The sequence below is a fragment of the Anastrepha ludens genome, chromosome 5, assembly GCF_028408465.1.
Source record: "Anastrepha ludens isolate Willacy chromosome 5, idAnaLude1.1, whole genome shotgun sequence".
Classification (NCBI taxonomy): Eukaryota; Metazoa; Arthropoda; class Insecta; order Diptera; family Tephritidae; genus Anastrepha; species Anastrepha ludens.
In genome coordinates this window covers 2,707,372-2,718,551 of record NC_071501.1, presented here as the reverse complement: position 1 = coordinate 2,718,551, position 11,180 = coordinate 2,707,372, and the positions used below count along the sequence as shown (strand labels likewise).

General features: G+C 36.2%; 1 protein-coding gene across 1 annotated transcript; it reads right to left on the bottom strand.

Moving 5' to 3' along the window:
* Positions 1 to 3,882: 3,882 nt before the first annotated feature.
* LOC128864027 (facilitated trehalose transporter Tret1-like) lies at positions 3,883 to 6,424 on the bottom strand. Its single transcript, XM_054103498.1, has 6 exons — positions 6,154 to 6,424; positions 5,684 to 5,916; positions 5,485 to 5,615; positions 5,057 to 5,397; positions 4,546 to 4,967; positions 3,883 to 4,370 (listed from the first exon to the last, which is right to left on the bottom strand). The coding sequence occupies exons 1-6, from the start codon at positions 6,230 to 6,232 to the stop codon at positions 4,161 to 4,163; spliced, it is 1,416 nt and encodes a 471-aa protein (XP_053959473.1). The 5' UTR covers positions 6,233 to 6,424; the 3' UTR covers positions 3,883 to 4,160.
* Positions 6,425 to 11,180: the final 4,756 nt, after the last annotated feature.

Sequence of the window (11,180 nt, the reverse complement as noted above, 5' to 3'; positions counted from 1 at the left end):
GAAGTTAAAAACCCTTTAAGAATGCAGTTTCTGTAGGTGAATAAGTATTTCCAATATGTTTTGCAATTTATATGCCTATGTAGATTCAATTTGAAATGCAAACAAAAGTTCTTTTAAATTTGTTTCTTACTTTCTTACACTAGAAGCCCTTGAAATGCCTCTTTGCTCAGAACCGTGCACATACCTACATTCATAAGTTCGCCTTCAATTGAAATGCATACTTGCGGAAAACAGAAAACACAAAACCATTGAAATAACAACAATGATCACTTCAATTTGAAGTTCATGGTTAAATGAGTCAGAAACTATGAAACGTGTGGAGGTACTTTACACGTTCCCCTTAAATAAAACCCTATAACATCAACTAAAACTAAACTAAAAATTCATTTAACCTTTCTTTCATTCTCATTCCCGCACATTTGCTCAGGCTGGAGATGTCAATCTCGGAATCCCAGGAATCCGGTATTTTTTAAATCCCAAAAATTCCGGGATTGCTTGCCAACAATTTTCGGGATATTTAATTTTTTATGAATCATATGAAATGGTAACAGAAAAATGGCCTTTTATAGCAAAAAAGCAACATTGAAAAGCACTTTGCGTTTACAACACTTTGAAGTAAAAATCAGCTGGGTTTTTTATGTTCAATATTCAACTCTTCAAATTACTGAAATCTTAATATTAAAACAATATGAGTGATCGGGCAGCCCTCCACTTCAGCTATGCATACATTAAAGTAATAAAATAAAACTTTGATTTTATCATTTGAAGTTCAAACCACATTACACAGGTTATGATCCGCGCTAAACTAACTATTCCTGACATTTTGCACGTTTGCTGATGGTGTCCGGCCAGAAAATTCTACAGATGATACGGAGGCATTTGTTGGGGAAGATTTGTAGCCTCTGTGCTGGAGACAAGCCATGACTTCTCACGTGAGCTGAATATTCACAGTTTAGTGCGTATGGGGGTTTGCGAACTCGCCAATACTGTATGCATTCGCCCGAACGCCGCCCTTGGTTTGTTTAGCCTGGAGTTGGTAACTTCATCTTCATTCAACATTTATTCATTATTTATTGTCTCGTAGGAGTAAGTTGTTGCAAAATAATGAATATCAAAATCCCTAGACTAATCCAGTAATCCCGGGATCGTAAAAATCGAAAAAGTTGGCATCCCTAATGCAAACCCTTCTTGCCATAATGCTCAAATAAGCCGTTTTTGTTGTACTCGTATAACTCGTTTAGTTTAACTCTCAACAACAACAATGTGCAATTGAAAAACTTTCCACTTTCAGCAAACAATAACAACTACTACTTGCAATATAAGTAAATGCTGACTTCAAGTTGTTGCAATTGTCCTACGTCAACAAAAAACGAATAAACAATCGAACAAACACACGAAATTTCGTTAAAGTTCCTTTTGTTTACATTTCCACTTAAACTCATTCAAGTACACTTCCGTGCGTTGTTGTTGTTGATATGTTTGGTATGTCGTAGAGTCGTCAGTCGTTTCCACTTAGACAATGTATGTGGCACGCGCGATGTGGACACCGTTTTAAGCCTTAACTTGGGCTGAGGTTAATGGAAAAAGTTATGTCAAAGTTCACAGCCAGCATCCGAAAATATTTCAAGTGAAACTTTTAGCTAGCCAAAGCCTAGTTAGTTGAAATGATTGCGCTTAGAAAAGTTGAGTCTTCATGTTGTAATTAACATTCGCGATAAAACAAGGCGTTTTGGTAATCGGTCGCTGAGGTCGTGATCACCGCTCTACTCGCTTTGCAAATGCTCCATATTTTTTCTATCGCGAAAGAGTTACTCGCTTCATTTGTTGAGAAATATCAGGTGTGTACCAGCTTATAAAAATGTTTTTTTATTATTTCTCAATGGAGCAGAAGAAAGTCATTATTAAAATAGTAATCGAGCACGCTGAGAATTATTTGTATGGATTTTCTAGAAAAACACTGGGTTAGGTCGATGTACACCGCACTGGCCAAATACTTGTGAAATAACTCGATTGGTCTGGCCTATAGAAGAAGGTCCCCTATTAATCTCTCTATTAGTCCATAAATACACCGGGCGTTGCCTAACGGCTTATTTCGTAGCTGCAGGAACGAGGAGGAAGTGGTGAAGATTGAACGCTTGCCACACTCTGGCTAGAGTAGCACATCGCTGTCTAAACTCTCACTTCTTTGAATATCTGACAGACTTTGAATTCGCAGCCACTCACAATTTTTCATGTTTTATTAGAGAGACAAAGTGGCTTCACCATATAGGGAACTAGAGGCGAAAACGTGACACTAAACAAGATACATCTAAACCTACTGTATCAGTAGGCGTAGTAAAGAAGTGAGAGCAAAGGGCAGCCATGAAGAAGTAGAATGATTCCACCTCATCCTCCGAGATGAAGAGAATGATTCCACCTCATTCGAGAGATGAAAATTTGTTCCTTTCAGAAGCTCCCACAAGCGCCTCTGATTCATACGTGGCGGAAGGATATCCCGACCTTGCAAGTTTATATACTTTCCCAGAACTCGTTGGTTGAACCACAGCTGAGCAAACTGCAGATAATCAAGGGAAGCTCAATTCCTTCATTTCGCGGGGAAACCACCTCACAATGTCTAAACTCATTCCACAATGTGTATCTAGCTCCTTCATCAATCAAATATCAGTGACCAGATACCCTGTTGAGCCTGATATCAAAGTGATGCGACCGAGAGAGAAGCCGGTCATTCCCCGACCAGTTTCAAGCTCACCATCATCGGGCTCAGGACCCAAATTTCCGCTTGGCTGTCATAGGTTACGCCACGGTGTTGTCGTAAGAGTTCAAAAGGTGCCATTTTCCAGCATAAACTTCAGCAGATTATGTGAAAACCAATGCGAGAATGCCTTTAAACACTGCGAGGGTCAGGTTCTTCTCTCTACAGAAGATGCAAGTTTCATTGGAGTATATTCCCAGGTTAATAAGATGATAGTTCAATCCGTAATGCCCTATTTAATTCTATGCAGTATTTAAATGGGTTAAGTTAAAGCTGACTATCATTGATTTCGATTTCGAGAAGCCCAGCAGATAGTTCCAGTATAATCTTCTTTGCAAGTTTGCCAGAAGATATTGGACTTCAATCATAGCAAACACTAAGACAATATTAGATGAACTTCCACAGACGCGTACAGGGGAAAATATTCTTTGATTTTAGGCAGAAGAGAGGAAAATCATCGGTTCCCCTTTACAACCACCAGTGGAAAAGCTGAAGTATTCAGGAAGAGATATAAAATATTATATTCCTAACAACTTTGGATGATAGAAAGTTTTTGGATCTAAAAAATTTATTCTAAAAATTAAAGAGCTGTAAGCTCTTTTTTTTTTCGGGACAGACTAGCAAGTACGACACTCAGACACAGTTAAGTCCATTGTACTGCACTCGGGTTCCATTTTTAATTGAAGATTTGCCATTCCCTGCCCGTGAACACAGTTGGAATAATTGAGGCTCTCGATGGCATGTAGCCTTCATATGCCTACCGGTGGAAACCTGGACGCAGGTGCCTGTTGTGTCTTCGGACATAAACGCGGCTCTACCTAACTATTACACTTTTGTGGTTCCAAGGTAGAATTTAACAGAGGTGGGAGGATTGTGATAGTATTAGTTGGTGTCATTGGTATGGCGGCACCTTTGAAAAGTTTCTGACATTTTGATTTAAACCTCCTTCAAAACAAAAAAAAAAAAAATTAATTGTGTTTGTGTTCGTTCCCTAGATCCGTTATGGGCACATGGACACTCAATATTGAGAATGTTTTTCTTGCCTTGTCGCCCGCTGGCAGGTAATGTTATAAATTAGTATTGTAATTTCTTATTACGCGTTACTGTTGATCCATTTGCATACATCCAAATATAATCACCAAAAAGAGAAACTCGTTTAATTATTCTAAATTAAAAAAATCTTGATATAAAAATAGAACGGAAAAGTGCGCACTCATTTATCTACATCTTTAGGAATATTACGCTTGATTGTGTGATAACACAGATTTACTTCAGCTTAGTACACTGCGTGTGTGTGTATATATGTATGGCTGTATGTCCAGATCCCTTTAAGCACTGTTTACATAGTTATAAAACTTCTGTATTTCTTTGCAATTCGTAGAAAACAAAAAACGAACGGTTTCGGTCTTTATTTCTCGTCATCTACATTCACGGATTTTCCCTTAGTCTCCGGCACACATACAGTTATGAAGAGTAGGCCAAAAGCAGCAAATGACGCACAAGCCCACATTGTCGCTGACAAGCCGAAAGCGTGCATGAATGGTGGGAAAACTTTTAGCATAAAGAAGGCGAAAAGACTCAGCAATGTTACGCAGAAGGAAACGGCTTTTGAGCGAATCTGCAAATATGAGATTGTGTTTGTTTGTATAATGTATTTATCAACATTTTCATGTACTCAGATATTAATTAGGTGTTATTTGAATATTCAATAAAAAAAGCTTACACACGCACACAGAGATAGCGCTTTATCAAAGTGTGCAAATACTTCCGCGTATTGTGCGGATGATAATTACCTTTGGGGGCAAAATCTCCACCAATACCACAGCAGGTACAGGTATTAAACCCACATTGGCAGTGAATATAATAAGCGCCATTAGTACGAGTGGCAGCCAGGAGTGATATGCTGATAGATCCACACTAGTTTCCTCAGCCAAGAAGGCGTACATGCCGAAGGAGGCCAGGCAAGCACCTGTGGTGGCTGTGGAGATGAGGAGCAGAATTTTTCGACCGTAGCGATCTACCAAAGAGATGGCTATGTAAGAGCCAACAATTTGAACCACACCAATGATGATGGTATTCGTATCTGGGTGTATTTGCGTTTTGATAGCCACGAAAATGGTCGACATGTAACTGAGCAACGCAAAACTGCCGGTGAATATATTAATGAACATCAGTGTCATACCGATGCTGATTGCCTTCAGTGCCCGTTTGGTGACTGAAAATGAATAAGCAACATTAGGGCGCTAGTGAGACTTGCAAGTATTGCCAAGTTAATTGAATGGAAATTGGAGATGGAAAACTCACAGAAATCGCGTATTGTTACCGCATCCGTTTGTGATTTTTGATGTTTAGCCGCACTTTTCAATTCCGTGAATTTGATGTTGAATTGTTCGATGTCCAGCTTAGATGAAGCTTTGTAATTCATATAGAACTTCAGTGACAACTCCGCTTGCGCTTCCTTGCCACAGTGCAAAAGATAAGGTGGCGTTTCGGGGAAGAAGGTTTCGAGTAGTACAAACAGCAAAGGCAGTAAGATCACCGCTATTGGTATGATGTGATATGGCACATAGGAGGAGAGTACATAACCCGTCATCATGCCTATGTTGAGCGTGAGCGTGAACATTGAGGTAAGTCGCCCGCGTATGCTGCAGAATAATAAAGAGAAAGAGGAGTTTGTAAAATCAAAGGTAATACAAAAAATTACAACAATGAAACAAGAAATTGCAACTCACGTTGGATCGAGGATTTCTCCTAGGAAAATTGGTATTACAACATAAGTGCCACCACCAGTGATGCCAGATGCGAAGCGCGCAGCATAGAGGTATTCAATAGACGGCGCAAAATAGACGAGTAGCCATAAGCTCTAGAATTTTTTTTTGAATAATTTGATTAATTTTAAACGTTTGCGCTCGCTCATGAATCGTTACTCACCATATGTGGTATAGCAAGCAAATAAATGCACGGTTTACGGCCGATTAGATCCAAAAGAACTCCAAAGATTATATTTCCAGCAAAACCTCCCGCACATACAAATGCACCCAACCAGGAGCCCTCCTCCACGGAGGCGGTGAAATCAAGTGGACTCTCAGTGGGCGACTGGAATTTCGTCAGCATGGGCGCGAACCAACCAATGCCGATGCCATTGCAAAATGTGATGATGGTAACTGGGAGGAGGAGATTTTAGAATAGAATGTCAATTAGAAAAAGGCACATTTTTATAATTTTTTTTTTAAATCAATCAAATAGCAGATTTATTTAAATGCTGGCATTTGGAAAAATTTTAATTGGGTTTTTATTTTCAGCACAACTATGAAATTTACACACATTTCACTCATTCGAGACACTCAGCTGGTGAGAGTATTTGAGAAATTCACCATTTCCACACTGATCCTTAGACTCACCACTTAGGGTCGCCAACAACTGCTTGCGAAATTCACTGCGGAATACGCCCTCAGGACGATTACAGAAGTTGAATAACATGTTTCAGACTTGTTTTTATAAGTCGGTGGATTATTTAGATTTTTTCTTTATTCATAAAATCTGTCTAAGTTTAAAAAATTTGCGAATCCTTTTACTTAAGGACAACTTATTCGTCCTATATAAATATTTTTAATTTCATCTATTTATTAAAATGAAATTTCCACTTGTGAACTCCATCACTGGCGGTGAAAAACTAACGGTTAACAGCGAAGCTGCCAAATAATCATACACCTTTATAGGCGGTCGAGCTGCCCTCCGTGTATCAGTCGTTTTTCTTTTGGGATATGCGTCTTAACTTAATCTAAAACAAACATCGCATTTCATCACAAAGCCGGAGCGAAGATTAATAGACAGTAGTCAGTTGGTATGCATAAGATTGTATATTTGTAAATAAATACTCGTAGGTATGCAAACAATATTTTTTGTGACGTTCGCTTTTTCGCTTGTGGGACGAGGTGTAAAAAAGCAAACTGGTTGTAAAAATGTCACGAATGTTGAGGAAAAGGTGCTTTTACAGGGTCGTTCAAGGGCGAGCTTCTCTTTGAATTCAAATTAAATGTCATAAGGGTATTCACTTTATGAATGATGAATGATATGTTCCAAATGTGCGCCCTGAATACCAAAAGCAAATATAAAATTAAATTTTCATAACTGTTCTCTGCACTGCTCAACCCCTCCCATAGATAAAAGTATTCAACTTTAGTGTGTGGTTCTAAAAGCGAAATCTAAAGGCCTCACCGTCCAAGTTTGATGCATCTTACGTACATAACCCTTGTGAGGCCATGCTCCTGGCATGGAGCGATTTATTATTTCTGAGCTGAAGACTTCCTCTATTACTTTGCATTTGATTGCACAGCGCTGATCATACTTGCACTAACCACGATTTTCTTTCATATATACCGCCTTTCAAAATTTATAAGCACACCAATAATATTACAAAAACCCCATATAACGTAGTGGTTTGAATTTTCATTACCATTAAAACTTTAAATTTTTTTAACCAATTCTTTTTCTGGCTATGCAGTTTTATAGCCACTTGAATTTTAGCCCAACAAAGTGCAAGTTCCGGGTGAGCACAGACTACCGTTGATTTTTACCATTTTTTTTGCTCGCAGTGCTAACCTTTTTCTTTCATTTAAAAAAATCTAAGCATGCACTTTATATGGAAGAAAAGGCTTATAAAACAAGTTTTTCTTTTTGATATGCAATCAATCATTCTTCTTGTGAAAAAAATCAATATAAAAAGTTATGTTTTTCAAAAAAAAAAAAATTTAAAAAAATGATTCAACTTTTTCAATCACCGCATTATTGAATTTAATGATAAAATGTACAACTTAGGCATTCTCTTGATTAAAGTATTTATTTTTTATTTATTTAAGTTTACTTGTACAAATATAAATATTCTACAAACACAATACGACTGGCAGACAGAGGGCTTCCTCTGTTCCTCAAGATTAAGAAACTTGAAAATTCGGAAAATCTTCCTGACTAAACAATCAGCGTGCATACTTTTAGTGAAATTTTCGATGACATTTAAGGTTAATTGGTGCCCTGCCACACCTATTGCGCTCCGAATGTTGTCTTTCGAAGCTTCTGGTTTATTCATATAAACTCTATCTGTGCCAGAACTTTAAGAAAAATAGTTCCAAGGAGTTAAAGTGAGCGATTTTTGTGAAATTTTTTACTTTATCGTTGATCATGGCATAATGCACCTTCTTGTTAAAACCACAAATCGTTAATGTTCGTACCATAGCAATAGGCAAAAAAACTAAAAAATGAAAACATCAAAAGTAGAAGAATGCAAAGGCTGTTCAAGAAATTGCTGTAGATTTTCCAATGCCCACATACGGCAATTCTGTGCGTTCAAACAAAATCATCCGATTTCCTTAAAGGAAATTAAGTAATTTTCTGCGCTGCCGTTCGTTATATGGTTCCAATTATTGCACCGACTTAAAATTTTAGGGCTTCAAATGTGAGTATTTACCCAAAATTCTTCAGCAGGTGCTCGCCTTTCAGCGGAAAAATTATCTTCTTCAATAGTTGTTCCTTGTCTTCTATCGAGCTACTAGTTTAAAATTTTCGAATTCCAAACTTTATAATTTATATGCATCTTTTCAATATTTTTTTCTATGTAAAAAATTATTTATTTAATTCAAACTTTTTTTTTGTCTTATAGATACATATTTAAAGAATAATATCTGAAATTGTAAAGAAAAAAAAATTAAAACTCCTCCATTGTAACGTCATTTCCGGTGACCCCTCGAAAAAAAGGTGCGTCCGCGTTGTCAGCATAACTCCTGACAGGATCATCAAAAATGGAAAAAACAAAAATAAGTGTTTATGGTTCCGCTTGAACGAAGGAGGGGAAAAAAAGTAAAAATTGGAATTTTGGCAGACATTTTTCCAAAAAAAATGAAAATTTCGGTCAAATTTGCTTCACATTTTGTTTTTTTTTAAATAGTTGTAATTGAAAAAAATCAAACTCCTTCGTTCAAGCACGAGTAAATTGTATCTCGAACACCAGTTTTCGGGAACATTTGACAACCGACTTTGAAAACACGGTTCCGAGAAAAACGCGTTTGAAGTTTTGAGTAACAATAAAAGTGGCTTGGAGCGCACACCTTCCAAAGGCTGTATCTCCGAAACTATTATTCGGATCGACTTGAAAATTCGGGATAATGTTCTTGAGATGTTGTAGAAATTAATAAGCCAAAAAAACAAAAAATAGATTTTTTTAACCCACGAAACCCATGTAACCCCTTAATATCTGCGAAACAGATTCTTTGGAATTGTAGCATAAGAAAGCACTTAAAAAAAATTTACTGGAACTTGAAACACCCTGTTTTTTATTTAATTTTTCCGTGTGTGTAGGGTCAACAGTGGCCACGAAAAGCAAGTGAAATATCGCCAATCCAGAATGAGATATCAAAAAGTAAATTACAAAAATAAATAATAACAGTAATAAATAAAATAATGTTATAATAAAAATAATAAGAAATGTAAAATTAATCATAACACTGATAATAAGAGTAACAATAGAAGAACATCTGATTTTATTTTTTCATTCGCCTCAGGATTACAGTTTTTTGTTTGGTGCTGTTTGAATTCACTTTGTTCACAGCTGTTAATTTTTTTTTACTTATATGACGGAATAACTTGAATTTCCGAATTGCGGAATTGCTGTTGACACTTCCTGCTAATTATTAATTATTATAGTAGTCGCAATATTCTGAGTCAAATAACTCATCCTTGTTATAACAAAAGTTGCTACAAAATTTTCTTATTAATTTTATTTTATCATATTTGGATTTAGAAGACAATTTTACATTGGATATTTATTACATTTAACACTTGGACCAGCATTTTGTTTCTATAAAAAAACGTGATACGAGAAATATGAATTAAGAATAATTTTGCACCTAAACCACGTAAACGACTTACTATAATCTAGAAAAAGGTTCGACGACAGGTAATTTTTTAGTTCTACTTTTAGAAAATATATACCTGTATACCTGTGTTCAAAATAATAGGAGGGCGACTAAACAACTTTTAACTATTTTTAATTGTTATATTTTTATAAATGTATAGTACACTCGACTGCCCATAGAACCCATAGAACTCAAAGCTCCAAACTTTGTACAAAATTCACAAAAATGTAACGAGTGTAAAGAAAGTACACCAAAATTTCTAACATCTTTTCAGAAATTTTAAAAGATTCTGAGTACTCAAATTTATCGTCCATTAAATTCTGGTGTAATAAAGAGTAGGTTTAAAGTGGCTCAACATTTTCGTTGATTTAAAAAAAACCTTTCACGCTGATGTATTTTCTTCCATATAAAACGGTTCCGAACAATGCTTATGCAAAAAGATTGTTAAAAATGAGTGCGACTTCAAACATACACTTTATTATACTAGAATTGAAAGGATCTTAAAACAGAATACATTGACGTTATGTCAACATTTTGGTTAAATTTTGAAAAATTTTCAGAACGCGTCTTTAAATTTATTAAATTTTTGCACAAAGTTTGGAACTTTTAGTTAAAAAGTTTTTATTATAGAATGCATTCTACTTTGTAAAAACATAAAAAAGAAATTAAATGCAAAACAAAAAATAGTTGAAACTTGGTTTTTCGTTGCGCTCCCATTCTTTTGTCGGACATTGTAATATTAAAACGTAGTGGACAAGAACAAAGAACTTTTCGGCCGCTATAATTTTAGGAAGCTTTATTCATAAACTAAATTTAGTAGACGCAGCAGGCTTAACTCCAACTCATACTCACAAAGTAAATAAATAAATATACGCAGGTTATCATAGAGATAACAAAAGCATGGAGAAATATCGAAAATAATCGCGCAGTATGGCACTACAGCTTTTTACCGCTTGACTCTCACAGCTCTTTATTTTCATAACACCTGCGTGAAAAAAGTGGGAAATTGTGCAAACTTTTTCTCAAAAGAATGCAATGAACTGTGAGGTCGCCGCAAGCGAGGTCGCCAGCGAGTTGGCAAAAGGTGGTTTATTCACTCGAGGCGACCGAAATCTGTTTTAGGTATAATCAAATCAGTGTAGGTACTGAAGCACATTAGAAAGCCTCCGACAACTTAAAATTTTTGGTTTTCTCTTGATGCGTGGACGATGATAAAATCTTTCAACATATTTTTTGCGAATGCAAAAATAAAAGAAATGGTTAAGAAATATAAAAACAGAAGAACTTGAATGCAATATTAGCCGACTCATTTTGGTCATTGAAAAAAGATGATGCAGAATTTAATAACAACAACGAATATGACAATAATACGAACCGTATGCCACAAATTAGCCATCGTATAACCGTGCAACCGTGCACAAGCAAGAGAAAGGCTTAAGGAGTCCAAAATGGAACACAGATCAACTTGCACACTCTACAAAGGCCAAAATATTTCAAAATTTATTTCTTCACCAGTATGA

What these genes read in the sequence shown, in the direction of transcription:
- LOC128864027 (XM_054103498.1), bottom strand. Translation starts at nt 6,232, where the DNA reads ATGTTATTCAACTTCTGTAATCGTCCTGAGGGCGTATTCCGCAGTGAA. An exon ending in TGCTTGCTATACCACATATG is followed by an intron (nt 5,616 to 5,683) that starts GTGAGTAACGAT and finishes AAAAAATTCTAG; the next exon opens with AGCTTATGGCTACTCGTCTA. An exon ending in TGGAGATTTTGCCCCCAAAG is followed by an intron (nt 4,371 to 4,545) that starts GTAATTATCATC and finishes TCATATTTGCAG; the next exon opens with ATTCGCTCAAAAGCCGTTTC.